Raw genomic sequence first — 24,615 nt, forward strand, 5'->3', positions numbered from 1 at the left:
GGACAGGTGAGGTTGTCTGGGACATACCTGGGACAGGTGAGAGTGAGGATGTCCGGGATATATCTGGGACAGGTGAGGTTGTCTGGGACATATCTGGGGCAGGTGAGGGTGGCACTTGGTGGAGTCTCTGGATCTTCTGCCATCTTGCACAGGATACTATGGATCTGTGTGAACCTAGGTCGCTCCCTGGGGTCCTTCCTCCAACAATGGAGCATGAGCTGGTGCAGTGAGGAGGGGCAGCTCCGGGGAGCTGGGAGCCGGAAGCCATCCTCAATGGCCTTGATCACCTGGACCCGCAACATTGTATGGATAGCCAGCACCATGTGCAAGAGCAGAGGACAGAACCAAAGACAACAAAAAAGAAGGAAAAGACTTCAGGTCCTCATTCCTCTCCAACCTAGCATACTCAGCCTAAGGAGACCTTGGCCTGGAGTAGGTACTTGGTGGGGGGATGGGGTAGGCAGAGAGTCCCAGGGCAGGGTCCAGATGATCCCAAGGTGGGAAGCAAAGGTCTTAGGGCAGGAACCAGAGAATTTCAAGGCGGAACATCAGTGGGCAGGGGAGTCTGTCTGAGCTGCTGAATTTTTACACCCCCACCCCAGTCCTGGACCAGGGACCACTCACATCCTGGCTGGACATGTCCCAGTATGGCCGCTCTCCAAATGCCATCACCTCCCACATGAGGATTCCAAAGCTCCATACATCACTGGATGAGGTAAACTGTCCCAACTGTACAGTCTCAGGGGCAGCCCATAGAACTGGACTCCGGCCACTCTGCAAGGCCAGGCATAGAGACTCAAATGAAGGCATAGACACTTTGTGCCCCACCCCCACTGCCACCCCAGATTTCTCCACTCCTTTACTCCTCTTACCTTTACCAAGATGTTCTCCACTGAAACTCTCCACCCCTAGACAAACCTTGTCCTTTGCAATGACATTCATCAAGATTTATACCTTCTCCTTTCCCTCCCCCACCCCCACCCTTAGATAGCCCTACCTGAAGAAGGCCCCTTATGCTGATCCCCAAGGTGAGCCAACCAGAAACACACCCAGGGTAGGCCCATGCATCTGGGTATAGGTGGGGAGAGGCTGAGCAGGGATGAAAGAGAGTGTGCCTCACCAAGGTAGTGTAGACAGCTTCAGCCTGGTCCTGGGGGCCCTGCCCAAAGCCTGAGATCTTGCAGTCAAGGCTGCTGCTAACCAGTACATGACGGGCAGCCAAGCCACGGTGGACGTAGCCCATCTCAGACAGGTATCGCATTCCTGATGCCACCCCAGGTAGCAGCCCCAGCAGCTGGCTCACAGTCAGCTGCCCATCGTACCTCTGGGGAAGCAGGGAAAGAAAGGAGGGGATGCAGAAATCCTGCTATGGTCCTCCTAGTGAACCCAGGCCTCGCTCTCAGACTTGAAGAAATCCCTTTTCTTTGTAGAGTTCTGGATTCCTTTCTTCCTTCTTCCCCCATGGGTTCTCAGCCCAAGTCACTGTGTTACTGGGGGTGACAGCCTTCTTGGCTTTCACCTTCCCATGAGGGCCCAGGGAGTATGTAAACCAATAGGGTTGGTGAAAAAAATTTTAAAACCCCGGGCCAAACACTTATGATAATATTGATCATGACCATGGCCATTTCCACAATAATCAACATTTTCATAGAATATTTAGCTTCCAAGGGCACTTTCCTCATGACAACATTTCAAGATAGGGAATGTAAGTCATTTTATTCCCATTTTCCAGGTGAGGAAACTGAGGGTCATGGAAATGAAATGCTTGACTAGCTAGAAAGTGGAAAGCTAGTACATCATAAGTCTAACACACCAGGCCTTGGGTCAGAGCCTCAGAAATCCAGAACCTTCATACCCTAGCTCTGATTCCCCTCCCCCCCCCAACCTCTGAAGCTGTGAAGGGAGGGTGAAGTACTTACCCTTAGGAAGTCATCCAGGGCCCCATTGCCCATGTACTCAGTGACTATCATCATGGTGATCCCTAGAACCAGGCAAAGAGGGCAGCTTAACCACTGGTGTTCACGTGGGGCTCCTCTGTCCCTTCCCCAAACTTCAGGTTCAATCCCAGTCAGGGTAGGGATCAGGGGCCCTTGGATGTCCCTGGGATTCTCCTCTGTCCTTAGCAAGGACAGGAATGAAGAATGTAGAGTTGGGAAGCTTATAGTAGAAGAAAGGGAGAGGAGCCCAAGAACTGTGCAGGTTTTTTAAGCCTGAAAGAGTCAGGGCCAGTATGAAATGGGTGTGAGATGGGTATGGGAGAGAACATGTCTTGCCCAGAGGATCATAGACGTTTTGACAAGGAAGAAGCCTCAGAATAGAAAATATGACCACAACACTAAAAACTCTTTAAGATTTTGAACTGGAAGAGGTTATTAGAAATCCTCAAATCTAATCACCTCATTTTGCAGATGGGGAAATAAATCCAGAGAGAGGATGTCACTTGCACAGTGTCACATAGAAAGGCAGTGGCAGAGTGGGATTCAAACCCAGCTCTTTTGATTTCAAAACCCTAGAATATTTAAAATCAATTTTTTGGTGGATGGGGTGAGTGCAGAGGCAGGGCTTGCACCAAAAGGAGGGGCTAGGGTTGCAGTTCCTTGGTGAAAGAACTGAACCCCTTAAAGTTTCGTCACCATGAGACAACACTCTTATTGTCCTGCCTTAGTTACAACTCCATCTGTGGGTGAGGCAATAATAAGTAATAAAAAGGAAGCAGTTGGAGTCCCTGGGCCTGGGGGGGTATCCGATCTCGATCAAGGTCTACAGGTGGATCTGGGATGGGTGAGGAAAGAACTGAGTAGAGGATTTCTCTTTCAGACAATGGGGATTGAACTTTTCCCAGTCTGTAGGTCAGAAGGAGCTATCCGAGGTCCAGAGATGTGACTTGCCTCGGGTGACGACACCTTCCAGTCGGACGATATTGGAGTGGTCAAACTGACCCAGAGCACATGCCGCTGCCAGGAAACGAAGCTTTTGTTTTTCTGAAGCGCCATCCCGTAGGGTGTGCACAGCCACCAGGAGCTCCCGCCCACCTGGCAGCCTCAGGCAGCCACTGCACAGGTCTCCAAACTGACCTGCAGGGAATAGGATAGATCAGCAGCCAGCCCCGTGGAGCAGGAGGGGAAGGTGCAGACTGCTCTCTGCCACCCCTTTTCCTCCCCCTCCCCTTCCCCACTCCACAGCATCTCCTCCCTCCCCCACCCCTACCCTTGTGCAGAGCAGCTGAGCCCACTACTGGACGAGCAGCAGGGAACAGTCACTGTGATGAGCATGATCATCAAATGGTTTCCCATTTCTAAAGCCAATGAAGACTTACAAAGAACTCTTTTTCTCACACCAGTCCTGTGAGGTAAATAGCAAAAAGATCATAGGCTAGGCTCATATGCCTAGAGCTGGAAGCAGCCTCCATCTAGTCCAACCCCTGGTTGAATAGGAATTCCTTCTAAAATATCCCCATTTTATAGGTGAAAAAACTGAGGCTCTGAGGCTTGCCCATAGTCATTTAACTATAGGAAGTGTTAGTTACTATAACTGTGGTCTGAGGTTAGGACCATAACTAATCATTTTTGAATCTGAGGCTAAGGGGAAGGCAGGGCTGGGGGCATGGGAAGACAGAGTGGGACAGGGGCATCATTTAGGTTGTGGCTTCTGGGGGGGAGGAACTGTATCTCAGAACACTGCTGAAGGATTGATGGAAGCAGGGGAGATGGATGGGGGTGGGGCACTAGAGCTGTGGCTTCCAGGTGAAGGAACCCACCTCTAAAGTGTCATCTCCCTGAGATTAAACTCTTATTACTCCTCTTAGTTACAGCTCTGCCCTCTGTCTGTGGGCTACATAACAATTCCAACCAATTCTCAACTATCCTCACTAATACAGGGGATGATCAAAATTCATTTCTCTGTGTGTGTGTGTATACACACACATTATATAATATATATATATATAACTTTCTCTGTCTCTCTGTCTCCCTCTTTGTCTCTCTCTTTGTCTCTGTCTCTCTGTCTTTGTCTCTCTCCATCTCTCTCTCTTCTTTCTCTCTCCTTGTATCTCTCTGTCTCTCTTTGTCTCTGTGTTTCTCTCTGTCTGTTTCTCTCTCCCCTCTCTCTCTTCTTTCTCATATATTGTGGGAATGGAAAGATCACAATGAATCATGGAACAGTATAGTGAAACAGTCTTTGCCCTTAAGGAAAAAGCAACACATACACATATAAGTACATATAATTTACACATGTATGTATACACACATTGTTGTTCAGTCATTTTCAGTTGCGTACGACTCTCCATGACCACATTTGGGATTTTCTCAACAAAGATACTGGAGTGGTGCCATTTCCCTCTCCAGATCATTTTACAGATGAGGAAACAGAGCCAAACAGGGTTAAGTGACTTGCCCAGGGTCATACAACTAGGAAGTGTCTGAGGCCAAATTTGAACTCAGGGAAATAGAGTCTTCCTGACTCCAGACCCAGCACTCTATCCACTAAGCCACCTAGCTGCCCCTAATCTCTCTCTCTCTCTCTCTCTCTCTCTCTCTCTCTCTCTCTCTCTCTCTCTCTCTGTCTCACATGTACACACACACACACACACATTTTTGGTTTTTTGGGTCCAACCTATTATTCCATTGGTAATGGGAGCCCCTAGTGAGGAAACTCCCTTTACCATTGCAGATCTGTGTCTGCTCTGCAATTCAGAGTTTTAGAGAATTAGTTGGGACACTGAGAAGTTAAGTTACTTGTCCAAGGTCACACAGCCAGTATGTGAAAGAGATAAGACTTGACCTCAGATCTTGCTTACTCCAAGATGTTGCTCTAATTACTATGTCATGATGCCTATGAAATAAAAAGGTAATTTGGGAGGCGGATGAGACACTATCAACTGGGGTGGAGGTGAGGGGATAGAAAAAACCTCGTTTAAGAGAGAGCACTTTAGCTAAACTTCAAAGTAAATAAAGGATTCTAAGAGCCAGAGGTGAGGAGGGAGTGCATTCTAGCCAGGGGAGACTGCTGGTGCAAAGGCATGGAGATGAAAGATGGGATGGTATGTGTCTCCTCAAACTATGTAAAGTCTGTGTTCTTTGACCACATACACAGGAAGAAAGGAAGAGGTGGGGGAGGGGCCAACAGTCCTCTTCTTTCTAGAACTTCACGTGTATTTATTTAGGGCACTTCTTGAGTAATACAGTTACACGTGCTTGTGTCTTATCCCCCCTAATAAACAAAAAGCTTTCTTAGGGCAAGAAGCATGTCTTGACCAAATGTCATATTTCCCATAGATCTCAGCACTGTTATGAACACAGAACATGTATGTTTGTTGTAGCAAATACATGCTATGATGAATTAAGTACTTTGTAACCAATCATGTTATATAAATGCTAAACCACAATAAGCACCTGGATTTTAAACCATGCTATAATAATTCAACACAATTTGATCGAGTTCAATTCAACACAAATTTTTTTAATACCCTGCAAAAAATTTTTTTGAAAAAATAAAACTCAAAAACTCAACAATGCATAATTATAATGACCAAGCTGAGCCCCTGAGGAAATAAAAAAGAATGCACCTCCTTCCCTTCTTGGCAGAAGTGGGGGACTATGAATGTGGAATAGGGTATGCAATCCCAGACATGGTTGATCAGTTGGCTAGTTTATTGCTTGTTTTCCACTTTTTTGTCATTATAAGGGTTGCCTCTCTGGGTGGGAGAATAAGTATATTGAGAAATGAAAGGATTATAAACACAAACACGATTTAAAAAAATTTGTTTGTTGAATTAAATTCACATGGATATTTGAGAGTTGCCATTCTAAGAAGGATGGACCAAGCACCAAGAATGACCTTGGTAGTGTGATAGTAATGGCAATTAAAGATTCCCCTGTATTGGCTTGGTTTTCAAATTGATTGTGTTAAAACCCAGAGTTTGTTAATCCCACCTGTGGGATGGGCTTGTTGATGTGAAAAGAAAGTCCTGAACTGGGAGGGGCTGGTGACGTAGATTTGGTGAGACACTAGAGAGAGGCGGAAGATCTTTTTGGAAGCAGCACCTCGTGGAGAGAGAGAGACTAAGAGAATTGCTGGTGGCCGCTTTGAATTGCCCTGGACTTTTGAGACCTGCCCCCTGAGCTGCCAAGGAGTGAGGAGACATGGCTGTTTTGCTGGTACTTTGTCTGTCTGCTTTGATGTTGTTTTGCCAGATTTGTCCACTGGTGAAAGACAGTCCTTTTGTTGAAGAAGTCCTGGAACCTGGCTGTTCGCTAAGAAGCCCTGAGACTGTCCTGCAGACAGAGAGTGAATACTGTCCACTGGTGAGGGACGGTGCTGTTGTTGCAGGGGTCTGGGAGCCTTTCTGTTGGTTCAGAAGCCCTGAAGAAGGATTTTCTTGTTGTATGCTTACAGAAATCCTGGGAGAGGGCTTTGCTAATGTGTTCAGGGGTTCTAGGACTGTTCTACAGACAGAGGATGAATTCATGAAGGGATTGGCAATGTATCTTATGGCCTTGCTAAACCTTGTCTCCCCAGGAACTAAGATTGCTGAGAACTTGCCTCGTGTCAAGATGAAGAAAAGAGCTCCATTTGGGTATTAAGTGCTGTGTTTAAACTTGATGTAACTCTGGGGTAGATTCAATTGTGATCCAGGGGTGGGGAACTTTTGACCTTATGTTTGGAAACTAATCTCCATTTGAGAAGAGGGGCTTTGTGGTGGACTTAATTAAGGTATAGCCTAGGGGTGGAGAAGTATTTAGAACAGAGACTTTGTAATTGATTGAATGATTGGAAGGTCCTGGGGTGGGGTAGTACTTGGAGATTATTTAATCACCTTAGTAAATGCTGTATTTTGAATGATGTCATGTTTTGATCTTCTCTGTTATTGGTTTGTCACTGAATAAAATAGAGAGCACCTATGCTGGTATTTTGAACCTGGGAAGTTGCCTTTGCTTGGCATTATATTACAGGTAGGCAGCCTGGGGCCAGGGACAGACATACCCTCCCCTCTCTCAGGAAAGGGCTCTGGATGATAAAGAATCTGACTTTGGTCACCTGGCCAGTGTTCCCATGGAAACCAAAAATCAAGGTGGCTAACTAACCCAGTCAGGTCTACCACCATATGTGTGTGTGTACATGTATTGTATACTTATGTGTGTGTGTGCCAACCCAGACTGGGGCCAGAGGAGTGAGTGGGACACACTTACCTGTGCCAATGATGCTGTGGACAGACACACTGGAGCTGTCCAGTTCTTTGGCAAACAGATGCAAGGCCTGCATAGGATCAGCACAGTTTTCCAGGTCAATATATGTCCGCCTCGTTGGGACCTTAACTGATGTGGAGGACAAAAGATCGATATATCTTTAGGAGAGAAGCTGCTGCTCAGGAAGTGGCATAGGGAAAGGGTAGGGGTGGGACTGAGGGTGGGGTGATGTTTCTGCATCCCAGCCTGGAAGGGAATCCCTACCCCTCACCCCCCATGAGCTCCTGGCCCAATGATGGTGAATAGGAAGAGGAGGTGGTGCTGGTCAGTGCAGGAGGAAAGTCAGGGGTCCCAGACTCACAGTGGAAGTAAAGCTCCTCATCATTACCATCTCCAAGGCCCTTTCCATATCCGCACTGCCTGGGAAACAAAGTAAGGAGCACTAAGAAGAGGCAGCACCTGCCCCCCAGAACCGGCCAAGCCCCCTCTTTCTACACACACACACACACACACACACACACACACACACTGCCAGTCACCCCTGAGTCACACTCAGACAGAGTAACAATTCCAGCAATCCACATATATCTGCCTATTACTTTGAGACTCAGAATGTCAGGGCTGGGAAGAACATTAGAACAATGATCTCCAAACTTTTTTTTATTATACTCCCCCATCAGTTAAAAACAACTAAGCATACACTCCTTATCTGCACACATTTAAAAATTATAGGTCACAGATTTAGAGCTGGAAGGAACTTTGAAGCTACATAAATCCAACTCTTTCATTTAACAGATGGGAAAATGAATAACAATAATAATACCTAGGATTTTCTAGAACTCTAAGGTTTGCAAAGTGCTTTACAATTATCTCATTTAATCCTCAAAACAGCCCTGGAAAGCAGGTGATATTATCCCCATTTCACAGATGAGGAAACTGAGGTTAAATGCCCAGAATCACATAGCCATTAAGTATGTGAAGCTAAATTTGAACTCATGTCTGTCTTGACTCCAGGTCCAGTATTCTAATCAATGTACCACCTAGTTGTCTCTAAAGCATAGAGAGGGTAAAGAACTTGTTCAGGATCACATCAACAAAAAAACAATATAGGAAGCGAACCCAGGCCTTCCTGAGTCCAATGCACTCTCCACTGCACCTCAACATTGTACAGTTGCTCCCCAACATGTAATGTATGCAAACATTACTTACTAATATTTAAGCACATTAGAAAACCTAAACATAGATATTTTTAAAGGATGAGATAAAGATAAAATAATGTTTGATCCTGGAACCAATGGGGAACCATGAGAGTTTATTGGGAAGGAGTGACATGATCAGACTTTTGCTTTAGGCAAATCACTTCAGGAGCTGTATGGAGGCTGAAAGAACACATGTGGTTTATCCAGATGTCTAAAGCTGGATTTGAACTCAGGTATTCCTGACTCTAAGTCCAGTATAATACCCTTCAGCCACCCACTATGAAATAAAGTCAGATCAGCAGAACAAGAACTGTATGTCATCCTAGAAAGGGACAAAGAACGCAATTTTTCCCCTCTCCAGTTTATTGGTAATTCAATTGGTTATATGCAAAGGGTTTTCCTAAATTTCTTAGGAGATGTGGGTCACTTATATAATGAGCATGAAAGACCACCAACAAATAGCTCATACATTCCACTGGAGCCAACGTGAAGTGAAGAACTTTAGATGGAGGCCTTCAGCAAGCTGGACAGCACCCTTCCATGGAAGATGTAAACCAGGACATGGACTAGTATGTGGACTAAGAGAGTCACTAAGGAGGAACAGGCATGGATGGATTATAATCCACAATGAAGGAATCTCTCCATCAATGAGATTCACAGATCTCGTGGGCAGGGGCAAGCTCATGAGAAAAGGAAGGAAACACGTATGTCTTAAGGAACCTACTATGTGCCAAGTGCTTTAAAAATATTCAATCTCATTGTATCTTAACAACAACGCTGGGGGGTAGGTGCTGGTATTAGTCCTATTTTACATCTGAGGAAACTGAGGCAGACCAAATTTACACCGCTAATAAGTATCTGAGACTGCATTTAAACTAAGGTTTTCCTCACTCAAGACCCAGGGTTCTATCCCCTGTGTCACCTAGCTGCCATGGATGGGAGAAGAGTTTGGATTTTTATCCAGTGGGCAATGAAGAACCACTAGGGGAGGAGGGAAGTACGGATGATAGGAAAAATGGCATTTTAGAAAGATTAATCCAGAGGTAATCATGGAATAGTGGATGGAAAATCCTTGGGTTTAGGAAGACCTGGATTCAAGTGTTACCTCTAACAAATGCTAACTATGTGACCCTAGGCAAGTCACTTAACCTTTCAATGCCTCCAGGTAACAATCTAAGACTAACTTAGAGAACAGGTGATTATAGTAATAACTAACATTTATACAGTGCTTTTTATCCTTATAACAACCTCTGGGGGAGGGTATAGTCAGAAGCACACACTTTTGAAAAGGGACAGGGTCAAAGTAGAAAATAGAATAAGTGGGGGGCAGGATAGAATGGAGGGAAATATAGTCTTTTACAATATAACTACTATGGAAACGTTTTGTATAACTACACATGTACAACCTATGTTGAATTGCTTGTATTCCCAGTGGGGGTGGGTGAGGAGGGAAGAAGGGAAAGAATCTGGAAATCAAAGTTTTAAAAACAAATGTTTAAAAAAAAATGTTTTTTTTTTTACATGCAACTGGGAAATAAGATATACAGGCACTGGGGTGTAGAAATTCATCTTGCCCTACTAGAAAGTTAGTTGAGGGGGGGGGGATAGGGGAGAATATAAGAGAGAACAGATTGGGGGGAGGGTTATTCAGTAGGCTTCCTATCAGGGCAGGGGTAGGGGAAAGATGGGGAGAAAATTTGTAACTCAAAATCTTGTGGAAATGAATGTTAAAAACTAAAAATAAATAAATTGAGAGCAAGAAAAAATCATCTACAATAGATGCCTCCACTTTCTTCTCACTCACTTAATTTTTTTTTTGTCTTGGGGGGAAAGCAAGGCAATTGGGGTTAAGTGACTTGCCCAAGGTCACACAGCTAGTAAGTGTCAAGTATCTGAGGCCATAATTTAAACTCAGGTACTCCTGACTCCAGGGCTGGTGCTCTATTCACTGTGCCACCTAGCTGCCCCCTCACTCATTTCTTAACCCCTTACAGTCCAGTTTCTAACCTCAAATTCCACCAAAATTCCTTTCTCCAAAGTTACTTAACTGCCAAATCCAATGGCCTTTTCCCTATCCTCATTCTCCTCGACCTCTCTGCAGTCTTTGATACTGTTGATCACTCTCCTCTCCTTGATACTCTTCTCTCTAGGATTTTGGAGCACCATTTCTCCCGGTTCTCCTCCTACCTCTCTGACCACTCCTCCTCAGCATCCTTCACTGCATTCTCATCCATATCTCACCCTCTAACCACAGGTGTCAAGTAGGGTTTTGTCCCCGAGCTCTCTTCTCTTCTCCCTCTTTCCTTGTTGATACAATTGGCTTCCATGGATTTAATTACCATCTCTATGCTGATTTTGAAAGTATTGGCCTAAGCTCTCTGCTGACCTCCAATCTCACATCTCCAACTGCCTTTCAGACATCTCAAACTGGATGTCTAGGAGACACCTTAAACTCAATACATCCTAAACCAAACTCTTTATTTTTTCCCCTAGATTTTCCCTCACTCCTACCTTCCCTGTTACTACAGAAGGCAACACTAATCCTCCCAGTCCCTCGGGCTCACCACCTGGGGGTCATCCTTGACTCCTTCTCCCTCCCCCTCCACGCGCAGACATACACAGATACATACACAGAGAGACACACAGACACACACATACACAGACACACACGTGCAGACACAGACACACACTGACACAGAGACACACACATACATACAGAGAGATACACAGAGACGCAAATACACACAGACACACATAGACACACACACAGACACACAGAGAGACATATACACACACACACACTCATATCCAAGCTATTGCCAAGGCCTATCTATTTTGCCTTTACATCATCTCTTGAATAGGTTCCCTTCTCTCCTCTGACACCGCCTCCTTTGGTGTAGGCCCTCAAACCCTCACACCTGGACTATTGCACTAGCTGCTGCTGGGTCTGCCTGCCTCAGGTCTCTCTCCACTGCAATTCATCCTCCATTCATCCACTTGAAGTTAAAATTGTAGATCCAGCCCCCCCCCAAAAAGACCCTTACTCAATAAACTTCAATGACTTTCTGTTGCCTTGAGGAGCAAATAAAAAATCTTGTTTGGAATTCAAAGCTCCCTCCTACATTTCATCTTCTTGCACATTGCCTCCTGCCATGTACTCTTAGACCCAGTGACACTGGCCTCATTTCTTTTCCATGAACAAAATATTCCATTTCTTGTCTCTAGGCATTTTCTCTTTCATTCTTTCTTCCTTTCAGATGCAACTGGGGTTAAGTGACTTGCCCAGGGTCACATAGCTAGTAGGTATCAAGTGTCTGAGGTCAAATTTGAACTTAGGTCCTCCTGACTCTAGGGCAGGGTTCTATCCTCTGTGGCACCTAGCTGCCCCATCTTTGGGTATTTTCACTGGTTCTCCCCCTTGCCTGGAATGCTCTCCCTCCTCATCTCTGCCTACTGGCTTCCCTGGTATCCTTCAAGTCCCAACTAAAGTCTCATCTTTTTTTTTTCTTTTTGGAGGGGGGAAGGCAGGGCAATTGGGGTTAAGTGACTTGCCCAAGGTCACACAGCTAGTGTTAAGTGTCTGAGACCAGATTTGAATTCAGGTCCTCCTGACTCCAGGGTCAGTCCTCTATTCACTGAGCCACCTGGCCGCCCCTAAAATCTCATCTTCTGCAGGAAACCTTTCCCAACCCTTCTTAATTCTAGTGCCTTCCCTCTCTAATTTCCTATTTATCCTGGATATAGCTTGTTTGTCTATATTTGTTTGTTTATTTCCCACATTAGATTGTGAACTCCTTGAGGGCAGGGTCTATCTCTTGTCTCTTTGTGTTTGTGCCTAGTACCTAGTAGACACTTAACAAATGCTTGTTGCCTAAGTCTCCTGACTTCTCTGGGCCTTGGTTTTCTCATCTGTCAAATAAGGGGGTTGCTCTAGATGCCTTGTGAGGCCCTTCCCAGTTCTAAGATCCTATACCTTCTAAGAGAGTCATTGCAGGGGAGTGGTGTGGACAGAAGCCAGACTTGGGGGTTTGAGGACAGAGCAAACAATGAGAAAGTGGAAGCAGATACACATGTATTCTTGAAGTCTAGAGGCAAAGGGGTGGAGATGGCAGCTCAAGGAGGCGGAAAAGATTAAGCTATTTCAGAAGGAGAGATGCAGTTACATTTGTAGGCAGAGGGGAAAGAGTCCACTGAGGAGAGAAGGTTGATGGAAGGACAGAAATACACTGTGGTATAGTAGAAAGGTAAAGTCCCAGCTCAGCTACTTGCTATCTGTGTGACCCGGCAGAAGTCACTTCCTTTTCCTTGTCTGTAAAATGAAGTGTTGATCAAAAAGGTCCCTTTCAGTTCTGACTTTCTAATTCTCTGACCGAGTCAATGATGGGTGGAATAAGGTCCTAGAAGAGAAAGGAGGGGATGGGATCAAAAGCACATATCAGCTCTTTCTCTGAGGCAGGAGGGAAAAGATGAGAGGACAGGGCAGTTTTGAGGGAGGTATAAAGGTGTCCTAGTGAAGACTTCATGAGTTGGAAAGGGAGAAGAGAGGGTTGGGAGCTTAAGGAAAGAGGAACAGGGTACCTTGCATTTAGCAACTGCTTAATAAATGTTTCTCAAATTGAGTTGGAAGAGCTTTTCCCCTATGTTGGTCCATCTGAAAGCCGTTTATAAGCAAGGACTTAATCTGTTTAACTTTGCCCAACCCCGAAGTCCATCCTCCAAAATGTTTCCAGTGATGTCTATATGTGACCCTCTCCTCTGTCTTTGTGTTTTTCTTCTTTTTCCACTTCAAATGATTTCCTGAGGCTTCCTGCCTATGAGACACTTTCCCCAATCGGGGCTGTTAAATCTTGCTCTGATTTGGGAACATTCCCAATTATAGGCCATTAGGCTGCAGTGTCTGTCTGACTAAGGCAGCCTCAGCAGCCCGCTCTGTTCCCCCACCCCAGCTCTCTGATGGTGGGGCTGGAGAGAGTGGGGAAAGCTCCGAGTCTGGCCAAGTGGCTTTGAAATTGGCATAATTATCAGCTTCAGAGATTTCCCCAGGCATCAGCACGTTCTTTCCAGCTGTCCCAGGCTCCCCCGGCCTCCAGAAGAAGAATGCAGTTCTCCCCCTGGGCCTTCCTCCCCCTCACATGCATGCATGTGTGCACACATGCACAGCAACGTATACACACACACACAGTGGGAAAAGCTGCAGCAGGTTCCTTTGAAGGGCTGCCTTTTCTATCCAAACAGCTTGAGAGAGGAGTGGAATTCTGCACCTGGATGGAGGCACTGTTCACCAGCATACAGCATCACACGCCACCCGAGAAGCTCCCCCAAAGCTCAGGACTCTGGACTCAGTCTAGCTGACAAGCGTTGTTGGTACAACCCCTTCTCCCAATTCATCAAGGGTTTAAGTGCGCATAGAGTGCCAACCACTGTGCTAATCTTGGTCGATGGTATACAAAATCAAAGAAGCAGTCACTGTCCTCACAGCTAGGAATTCCTGACTCTATTCAAGGAAAAGGAGCCTCGGCCCCTGAGGCTGGGTCATTTTTTGCTTTGTCTATACTCCCCCCTCTCCAGGCAATAGCACCCAGTGATCTCAGTTTTGATTACAAAACCTTCTCTCATTCTCTCCTTTATTGTGTCAATTCCACCTCATTCACCGTCATGCCCTCCCAAACACAACTCTGTAAAGCAAGAGTCAGTGAGCAAAGGCAGAATTCCTGTTCTCTTGGTGAGATCCCTAACTCTATTTTCTGCTTTAAACTGTAGCAGGACTTAGCATCTGCCCTGATCCCTGCCTTCCCATGTCCTCCTGTCCCATACTCCCAGCCTCTTACACACAGAACCACAGACTGGCAACGCTGGGAGGGTCCCATCCAAGTCCCAGGTTCTCACTGTGAGAAGTGACCAGCTCAAGAGGAAGAGCCAAAAAGAAAGCAAGGCATCCTGCATGGCAGCCCAGGGCTCTTTCCACTGTGGTTTCTGGCCCTGGAGAACCTCCCATCACATTTATTTTCAGGATTAGTTCCAAGGCTTGCCCAGGCACCGGGAGCTCATTTCCCTTGGGGGCCTGTGGCCCTCTGAAGCGAATCCTAATCATTCTGAGCTGTAGCCCAGGAAGGCTGGGTCCACCCTCCCTGTTCCTGCTGAGGCCTGCAGGCTGTTAGCGATTTAAGCAGCCAAATCACATCCTTCTCAGGGAGCAGAGAGGAGGAAGGGGGAAGGGATGGATGGTACAGGGATCTGTTCTTGCATCCCTGGATCTGTGTATGCAAGACATGTGAGCATGAACATCATACTTAACTGTATCTGGTGAGTTATATGTAAATGTACATGTAGAGCCACAGAATGCCAGCAGGGATCTTGGGTACTGCCTATACAAACAACCAGAAAATGTGCGAGCTGAGAGAGACTCTGAAGCCCACCCTCCTCATTTTACAGATAAGAAAACATAGGTCCTGGGGTGGCTAGGTGGTGCAGTGAATAGAACACTGGCCCTGGAGTCAGGAGGACCTGAGTTCAAATCTGACCTTAGATACTTAACACTTACTAGCAGTGTGACCTTGGGCAAGTCACTTAACCCCAATTGCCCTGCCTTCCCCCCTCCAAAAAGAAAAAAAAAACAGAGGTCCAGAGAGAGGAAGAAACTTGCCCAAGGCCAATACTGAATTAGAGAAGAGCTGAAACTAGATCCCAGATTTCTGGACTCCCCACCATTCTAAGGATTGCATCTAGGCAGACAGAGATTCTTGTTTATGTGTATCTGTACGTGCTATAAGGTAGATGGAGTGAACCTGAGTCTTTTCACTGTCGCATTCCAGGGACATCAAGCCCCAAGAGCCAGGATAGACAGAAGTGTGTGTGTTTTTAAAAGGGTTTCTAGGTCACTTACCTCTTCCAAATAGCCAGAGAACTGAGCCCGAAGCCAAGGATGAGGAGGGCCGCTACAGCGACTATCACAGCAACCACCGCAGGGTTCTGTTTCCTAGACCCTGAGCCAGCTTTGATGGAAAAGGAAGTATCGGGCAGTGGGTAGGGAGCTGGATAGGACCCCAGACCACATTGAGCACGTGGAGTCCCTTAGAGGAACCCAGGCCCTGCCCTGCCCCTCTGTCCCAGAGTCTTCCTTCCATCTCTCTTCTCCTTTGGGGACTCTCCCCCTCCTTTGTCCCCAATCCCCCAATACTTACCCTCCACTAGAGTCTCTACTTCTATGCTGGGAGTGAAGTTCCCAACTTCTGGGGAGAGGGAGGGTGAGGCAGCACGGATTTGGAAAACATAGAGCGTTGCTGGTTTCAGGTTATTGACTGTGACGGCAGGTGCTCCTGTCCGGACAGTGGCATAAGTCTGCTCCCTCTGGCCCTGGGGAAGGGAGGAAGAGTAGCCTGATGTCCAGGAGATCTGGCTCAACTGCCCAATAAGATGGCAGGTCCTCATCTCCTTGGAAAGAGATGGAGGCTTCTTTGCAGAGTTGGGGGATGATGGGGGTAGAACCTAGAATACATTGTCAGATGTAGCCAATGCATTGATTGGGTTTTGATGAACTATATAATTTTTCTTTTTTCTTTTAAAATCTGTGTTATAAGGAGAAAAGGCTCACTGATAGGGACAGGGGGAGGATATATTTGAAAATGAATATGTGTAAAAAAGAAAGGTATTAATGAAAATAATTTTTCTAAAGAAAAAGAGGACAGAGATAGTTTTAGAGTTGAGGACATCCTGTTAACAGAAGTGGTGGCAGGGAGGCCACAGGATGAGGAAAAGCCTACCCACTTCAGGCCTACACAGGGGATGGTAGCAATAGCAAATTGAGGAGATGCAGAGAAAAACTATTGTTATCCCAATTGAGGATTAAAGACAAAAAAACAATTTTCTCTGCCTGGACCCTCCCCTTCCAGTCTCCTATACATTTAGGCACAACTCTGTCCAGGGGAAAGCCTTTCCCTTCTTTCTTTTTTTTTTCCTTCTCTTTCTCTCCACATGCTACTGGTAGAAAGAGTAGAGACCCTAAATGCAAGAGAGAACCCCATCCAGAGTCTTAGAATGAAAGGCTGGTGATCTTTTGGGGCCAAAGTCACTCCTTATGACTTCCTAAGAGGTGAAAGGGTTGGGATCTGCAAAATCACAAATGTGTTGAAGTCCTAGGGTCAGAAGTATCTCCCTCAGCTTTCCCTCCTCTCCCCTATGGGACTGTGCATACAGTAGGTAGTTAATAAATCTTTGTTGTTGAAGTTGAAGTCGAAGGTGAGACTTTTGCCCTGGGGCGACTGAGACAGTGAGGAAGGTATGGAGGAGGTGGGGAAAAGAAGAAAAGATACCATGTGAGTGAGGGGCTATGGGACACAGGGAGCTGACCACCAGAGAGAATTGCTTAAGGGATCCAGTTGATGAGAAATGGCCCATTAGGTATTTTCAAGTCAGGTAAAGTGGAGAAGGAAGGCAGTGACCACCATAATTCCAGGTGATCTTTGTGATGCCACTGAATCTGAGTCTATGTAGTACCCAGCAAAAGGCCATCAAGCCTCTGCTTAAAGCCCTTAAAGGAGTGGACGATGACTTCCAAGGTAGCCCATTTCACTTTGGATAAGTCTGATTATTTAAAAGGTTTTCCTTCTAATGAACAGAAATCTGCCTTTCTTTAGGGCCCAGCAGAAATCGAATCTCTCCTAACATGGGTTAGGCCTATAGATCATATGGATATGACTTTTTTAAAATGGCTTTTGATTTTATATCACAGTCATTTCTGGAAATAGCCCCTTCCTTCTCTCTGCTTCCTAGAACTGAACTCTACTCTGTCACGACAACAAAAGTAATTCAGAAAAAAAAAATGCCTGATTCAATAACAATGTATTCCTCCCTAGTCGTCTCCTGCTCTTCCACCAAGAGGAGGGAATGCCTGGATATATTTGAAATCAGTTCTCCTATTCCTCCAATCCTGAAAGTTTTCTCATCACCAAGCTAAATATTCCCAATTCCTTCAATAGCCATGACATGATCTTGAATCCTCTCCTCATAATTCAACACCATTCAAAAATATTTATTAGGCACTTGTTACGCACAAGGCCTTATACTAGATGCTAGACATACAAAGGTGAAAAAAGGACGCAGTCCTTTCCTCATGAAGCATCTAATCTTCTAGCAGTCCAACATCGGCTTCTCCCATCTATGGGAGCCTTGCCACAGGAAGTTAGACTGCCCCGGAACCCTAAACCTATGAACAGAAAGAACCAAGGCATTACCCTCACTTTGTACCCACTCTAAAGAAGGTACCTAAGGGACAACCAGGAAGGCCCTGGACTTACCTTCTCAAAGTACTGAATTTCATACTCAGTGCTGTTGGTTCCTGGGGTCCCTGGAAACCCTGGCTCCTCCCAGGAGAGGGAGACACTCTTGGGTTCCACTCGGTCTGGATGGATCTCAGTCACTCCACTGGATACTGGAAGATGAAGAGGGATGTGGGGTATGAGAGTCCCTGGGGAAGGTGGAGGATGGATGAACAGCTGAGCATATGCTGTGTGTGGAGTACTGAAATGTTGGCAGCTGCTTGTGGGAGAATGGCAGAGTTAGATAGATGAACCAGGCAGAAACCAGAGAGGAGGGTTGAAGGGTTCTCATCTGAAAAGACTGAGCAGTAAGTCCAGTATCTAAATAATCCTTCCCCCTTCAGCCCTACCATGCCCACCTCTGCATATGGTGCTGGTACTAACCCCAAGCTGGCTTCATTCAGTGAAGAGTTGAGCTCAGCCTTTAGCCCAGACTAGGCTGGGGGCTTAGGAGGAAAAAACGGACCAGAAATTGGTGGGGCCCTTAATTAAATCAGCATATCGATGGCTAGACATAGTTAATGGCAAGTCTGGAAGCTGCAAACCTCAGTAAAATCAGTTTCTATATGAAGACGCATTCTAAAAGACTCAAATAGATCTGTGATCTCACTGATTCTGAAGTTCCCTCCAATGATGCAAACAAAAACCCAGTCATTCTTGACTATCCTGCGTCTTTCTTGCTCATATTTAAAATTCTCAACTAGATCCATGATCTTACTGATTTGGGAGTTTCCTCCAACCACGACAACCATGAAGACCATAGCCTATCAACACCTTTTCCATGAGACTCATACAGGTCCTTTCAAAGGTTCACTACAAGTGGTCCAACCAATTTGTTGAAGGCTTTCCTCACTTTCTTCTGATGTTTGAGGGTACTTATGGACCATCTGTCATCCTTTGCTTGTACCATGTGACTGGCCCATATTCTCTCTCTGTTACACATTTTTTCGAGGACATCCTTGACTCCTGTTATTCTACAGAATTCCTCACTGGCTAGATGCTCACACCAACCATGCATCTTGACCTTGCCTTCTGTGGGATGCTCACCTTTAGTTCTTCAGAAGCAGTGGTGCTTCAGGTCTTAACTGCTGTATAGCAACGCCGATATAAAGTTTATATTGAAAAGAAATACCTTTCCTATTATGGGAAGCTTGTGTTTTGTGATTTCTCCAAAGCAATCCACCCTTTTGTCCTCCATTTTTCCAATTCTAAGCCTAGTTTGTTGCCCATATCTACTTGTCTGTCCAGGATAGATAATAGATAGATAGATAGATAGATAGATAGATAGATAGATAGATAGATAGATAGATAGATAGATAGATAGACAGACAGATAGATAGATAAATAGATAGATATAGATAAATACATGTATATAGATATATAGGTACAGAGTTGGACAAGCTCTATAGGATGTCCATTAGGACACATGTTGAAATCTGGGCAATCACATTCTTCATTAATTTGGTCTTTTCTGTATGAATGGTCAGGCCAAGTTCCTTTGGATGATTGTTTTTTCTAGGAAGTCCTACAATGTCTGGGGGATTGATGCAATCAACATAATGTCATATGCAAACAGGAGCATCTGAAGAACCTCATTTTGCACAGGGAATCCCTCTTCTTCCCGGATCTCTACTGTATATTCTTCATCACAGTGGCAAATATCTTTGGTGAGCATTATTTCAATAAATGATTCAAATAGATCTGGATTTGGAATACTGCAAATCAAAGCCCAGACATTCCTGAACTATCCTGTGTGACTCTTGCCCATATTTAAAATTCTCAACTGGATCCATGATCTTACTGATTTAGGAGCTTCTTCTGACCATGCAGACTATAGCATGTCAATGTTGACCCTGTGAGACACTCACACGTGTCTCATTTGGTAGTTATTTTCAGAGAGTCTTTGAACAGGGTTACATTGGATTTTATATCTTGAAATATTAAATGATCTTCATTATGTGGATAGGAGGCTTTCTGTTGTTCAGTCGTTTCAATCACGTCTGACTCTGTAACCCCATTTGGGGTTTTCTTGGCAAAGATACTGCAGTGGTTTCCCATTTCTTTCTCTAGCTCATTTTACAGATGAGGAAACTGAGGCAAACATGAAATGACATGCCCAGGGTCACACAGCTACTATCTAAGGCTAGATTTGAACTCAGGTTTTCTTGACTTCAGGCCTGGTACTCTATCCACTGTATAACTTTATTGTAAAAGAGCCCATAAAGAAAAATCTTGTCCAACTGAGTTGAATTCTTTTTTGCAGTCAACAAACAATAAGCACAATGGGATCTCATGTTTTCTGCATCTTTCATTTAATTGTGTGATAACAATACAGTCCATTGTTGAATATTATTTACAAAAGGCAGCTTGTTCTCTACTAATACCCTCATCAAGGATGCTCTCAATTTGTGCATAGATGACCATCATAAATCATAAAGATTTTTTTTTGGAGGGGGGAGGGCAAGGCAATTGGGGTTAAGTGACTTGCCCAAGGTCACACGGCTAGTAAGTGTTAAGTGTCTGAGGTCAGATTTGAACTCAGGTCCTCCTGACTCCAGGGCCTGTGCTCTATTCACTGAGCCACCTAACTGCCCCAAGATTTTTTTTTTAATAGAAGGAAGTGTAGGCATTATAGACGGGTGGTTGTTCATATTTTCTCATTAATTTTTTTTTTTGAATCAATGAGATCTGAGAGTTTTTCCCTGTCTTTGGTATCGTTCCCTCATTTAGATGCCTTGTAAATTGTTTTTGTAGATTCCCCTCACAATTGTATCACCTCTAACATGTATCTTATCCATATATACTTTATCCAATCCAGCTGCTTTTCTGATCTTTGTTCTCTTTTTTGTCATTCGATATCCTCTGGAAGCACTTCAGGGACTACAATGTTAGGATCCAAATGAATGGCTCCACTGTCCTGAATGGAGAAAAGTTTGCAGTGATGATTTTTCCATTTTCCTTGTTTGCAGTCAACTTTCCTTTTCATCCTTGAATGCCCTGGAAATGACTTTGCTTTATGGGTTGCTCATCAAGCTTGCTTCACATTGGTTTTACCTTCCACTGCTTTCTTTTGCTTTAAAAGGTGATACTTCTTTTATTTGTCTATCATACTCCTTTGTAAAATTTTAAAGATGAGATTATGTTTTCACTTGGTATTATCCTCGACAACTTTCATTCTCTACCAGGAAAGTAAGTCAAATGTTTTGGGGGTACCTTCCATGCTCTTTTGGTCTTCTTGTTGTAGCAATTAATTTACATTGGCAAATTTAATTGATTAATTTACATTAACTTCCATACTATTATAGTTGGTGTTGATGTCATGTCTGTTGTCCATTTCCCACTTTTCAGGTTCCATAGTTTGTTTAAATAAATCAGTATTAAATCTTCTTAGTTGGATACCATATCCTCTTCTCATTACTATTCTTTCTTCTTATTTCCTATAAATTTTGATTTTATCTCTAAGTAATTATTTGATTTGTAGTATCTTATCAAGATCATCATGGAATTTCTCTGTCACTTCATCCTCAATAACTGATGATACATAAGCTACAGTTATTTTAATGGTATTTTTCCAATTAGTTATCCTTCATGCTGAGGACCATATGTCCCTTGAAATATTTCTTATCACTTTGGGGTATATGATAAAACCACACCACCAATGCTTTTCTCTGCCTCTCCATGGGGTACTTGTGAGCCATTCTTCCATTTACCTTCTTTGGTCTAATTTTGTTTATAGTAAGAATGCCAAGCTTGATATGCTTCAACTCCTTTCATGCCATTTCTATTCCTTTGTCATTGGATTTTGCATTTAGAATATCAACAGTCAGATTAAAGATAGTTGGCAGTCTCAAACCTGTGTTAATCTTAGAACTCTTTCCCACAATTCAGCCACTGTCATTGCAGAAGGTGAAGGGAATGGTGGTGCAACAGGACCAAGGACCATTTTTAAATTTTTCTCTGTTTTATAGGTTGTCATGGTCAAACAAGTTTCATTATGAGATTCCTCTTCATGGTTAGATAGGACGGTCCTCAGAAAATAGAGTCGTTCTGTTTCTAGGGACATACTTCAAGCCCTTCTGGTATTTACTGGAGTGCCCTTGAAGAACCCAAGCTCACCTCCATATCATAATGAGGCATCAGAGTAGAATTTTATGGGGGTGCTTTTGTACCCCCAAAATTTTGTTCCCCAAAATTCACTAAGATGCTGGAGACCTTCCTTAATTTCTCTCAACATTACAAGGATATTAGGAAAGCACTCTGGCAGTCCACTTATTATTCCTTGCTATTACCAAATGACCAAACCATCTTCTTGTCTTATCATTCATTTCCCTGATAAGATTTGCTACTCCTATTCTTTTTCTTTTCTTGCTTTTTGGAGGAAAATTTGGGATAAGTGACTTGGCCTAGGTCACACAGATAGTTTTTGTGTTAAGTGTCTGTGATAGTAATGGAATGTGGAGATTCCCCTGTATTGGGCTTGGTTTTCAAATTGATTGTATTAAAACCCAGAGCTTGTTAATCCCACCTGTGGGATGGACTTTTTGATGTGAAAAGAAAGTCCTGAACTGGGAGGAGCTGGTGACGTAGATTTGGAGAGACACTAGGGAGAGGCGGAAGATCTTTTTGGAAGCAGCACCTCGTGGAGAGAGAGAGACTAAGAGAATTGCTGGTGGCCGCTTTGAATTGCCCTGGAATTTTGAGACCTGCCCCCTGAGCTGCCAAGGACTGAGGAGACATGGCTGTTTTGCTGGTACTTTGTCTGTCTGTTTTGATGTTATTTTGCCAGATTTGTCCACTGGTGAAAGACTGTCCTTTTGTTGAAGAAGTCCTGGAACCTGGCTGTTCGCTAAGAAGCCCTGAGACTGTCCTGCAGACAGAGAGTGAATACTGTCCACTGGTGAGGGACAGTACTGTTGTTGCAGGGGTCTGGAGACTGTCCTGCAGACAGAATGAATACTGTCCACTGGTGAAGGACAGTGCTGTTGTTGCAGGGGTCTGGGAGCCTTTCTGTTGGTTCAGAAGCCCTGAAGAAGGATTTTCTTGTTGTATGTTTACAGAAATCCTGGGAGAGGGCTTTGCTAATGTGTTCAGGGGTTCTAGGACTGTTCTACAGACAGAGGACAAATTCATGAAGGGACTGGCAATGTATCTTATGGCCTTGCTAAGCCTTGTCTCCCCAGGAACTAAGATTGCTGAGAATTTGCCTCGTGTCAAGATGAAGAAAAGAGCTCCATTTGGGTATTAAGTGCTGTGTTTAAACTTGATGTAACTCTGGGGTAGATTCAATTGTGATCCAGGGGTGGGGAACTTTTGACCTTTTTGTGTTCTGTGGTTGAACAAATGAATGTAGTTTACTTATGTTAGGAAACTAATCTCCATTTGAGAAGAGGGGCTTTGTGGTGGACTTAATTAAGGTATAGCCTAGGGGTGGAGAAGTATTTAGAACAGAGACTTTGTAATTGATTGAATGATTGGAAGGTCCTGGGGTGGGGTAGTACTTGGAGATTATTTAATCACGCTTAGTAAATGCTGTATTTTGAATGATGTCATGTTTTGATCTTCTCTGTTCTTGGTTTGTTACTGAATAAAATAGAGAGCACCTATGCTGGTATTTTGAACCTGGGAAGTTGCCTTCTTTTGGCATTACATTACAGAGTCTGATGCCAAATTTGAACTCAGGTCCTTCTACTCCAGGGTCGGAGCCGCCCCTACTCCTATTCTTTTTCAAAGTTCCTCACTGGTTATAAGTTAGAACCTGCTTAATAGACACCATGTGCCTTTCTATTTGCCTGCTGTGTAATATTTATTGTCAGTTTTCCCAAAAGTATTTCGATGCATGTCTCACCACTTTATATTCAATAAACACCAGTAGAATTTTGGTATTAAAAAGATGTGATTTAGTTTCCTGGAGGAGCCTGGAGTCTTTTAGGAAAGAACTTTGCACTTTCCTAAAAGTAATCCAGCCTGCTCTCCTCCAGTTTAATTCTAATTAACCATTTGTATTGTCTGTACAAGACAAACATACTGTTTGGCAAGCTCTGTAAAGTATCCATCTACCTGCATTCATAAGCTGGACAATAGGCTCTTCTTCCATAATCTTGGTCTTCCTGTATGGATGATCAATATAATCTCTTTAGAGTGTATGAGGATAGCTTTCTAGGAGTTCTGCAAAGCACTGGAACTTGACACCACTAACACAATGTCATCTACAAAAAAGGAGTATCCGGAGGACCTCAATGTTCATATGAAATCCTTTTCTGTCTTGGCCTCTGGGCTGGATCTCCTCCATCATGGTGGCAAATGCCTTTGGCGAATTTATCGATCTCCCTCTTTTAGGCTTCATCTGATGCTTATGACCAGTGGGACTTTGAAAAATGGTTATTTTTCTTGTTATATTTTCTATGGAGCCTTGAATAATTTTGATGAAAAACATCTTGTTAGAAGAGACTTCTTAAGGTGGTGTTTTGCTCTACCAGATCAAATTTTTTTTTTTTTTTTTTGGTAATCAACAAAGAATAAGTACCATGTGATCTCATCTCCTACATTTTCCAGTAATCTTTGGTACTAAAAAGGTCTGAAATTCCCACTCCCCCTCCACACACACACACCCTTTTAGTACTGACCCTTCTTTAGCTACATTATGAACTGATACCTCAATGCCCTCATAACTGTCATCTCCAGCCCATATTTGCTCTTTTTGCTTATTTTCAGAGACTCTTTGAACAGGATTATACTGGCTTTATATCTTGTAATATTAAATGATCTTGATTATGTGGATGGGAGACTTTCTGTTGTTCGGTTGTTTTAGTCATCTCTGACTCTCTGTGACCCCATCTGGGGTTTTCTTGGCAAAGATACCATAGTGGTTTCCCATTCTTTCTCCAGCTCATTTTACAGATGAGGAAACTGAGGCAGAGT

The 24,615-nt window shown here is 44.1% G+C and overlaps 1 protein-coding gene across 1 annotated transcript in view; it reads right to left on the bottom strand.

The window, feature by feature from the left end:
* Nucleotides 1-24,615, bottom strand: part of EPHA10 (EPH receptor A10) — a 46,696-nt gene that overhangs the window by 3,543 nt on the left and 18,538 nt on the right. The window contains exons 6-15 of the mRNA XM_069067970.1: nucleotides 17,677-17,810; nucleotides 15,565-15,736; nucleotides 15,267-15,375; nucleotides 7,546-7,604; nucleotides 7,188-7,313; nucleotides 2,889-3,074; nucleotides 1,920-1,981; nucleotides 1,121-1,324; nucleotides 625-774; nucleotides 28-287 (exon numbers count right to left, since the gene is read on the bottom strand). Coding sequence (XP_068924071.1) covers nucleotides 28-287; nucleotides 625-774; nucleotides 1,121-1,324; nucleotides 1,920-1,981; nucleotides 2,889-3,074; nucleotides 7,188-7,313; nucleotides 7,546-7,604; nucleotides 15,267-15,375; nucleotides 15,565-15,736; nucleotides 17,677-17,810 — 1,462 coding nt within the window. The remainder of the gene's footprint in view (nucleotides 1-27; nucleotides 288-624; nucleotides 775-1,120; nucleotides 1,325-1,919; nucleotides 1,982-2,888; nucleotides 3,075-7,187; nucleotides 7,314-7,545; nucleotides 7,605-15,266; nucleotides 15,376-15,564; nucleotides 15,737-17,676; nucleotides 17,811-24,615) is intronic.

The sequence above is a fragment of the Petaurus breviceps genome, unplaced genomic scaffold (assembly GCF_028583685.1).
Source record: "Petaurus breviceps papuanus isolate PSGF00001 unplaced genomic scaffold, PetGlider_PUasm1.0 90760, whole genome shotgun sequence".
Taxonomy (NCBI): Eukaryota; Metazoa; Chordata; class Mammalia; order Diprotodontia; family Petauridae; genus Petaurus; species Petaurus breviceps.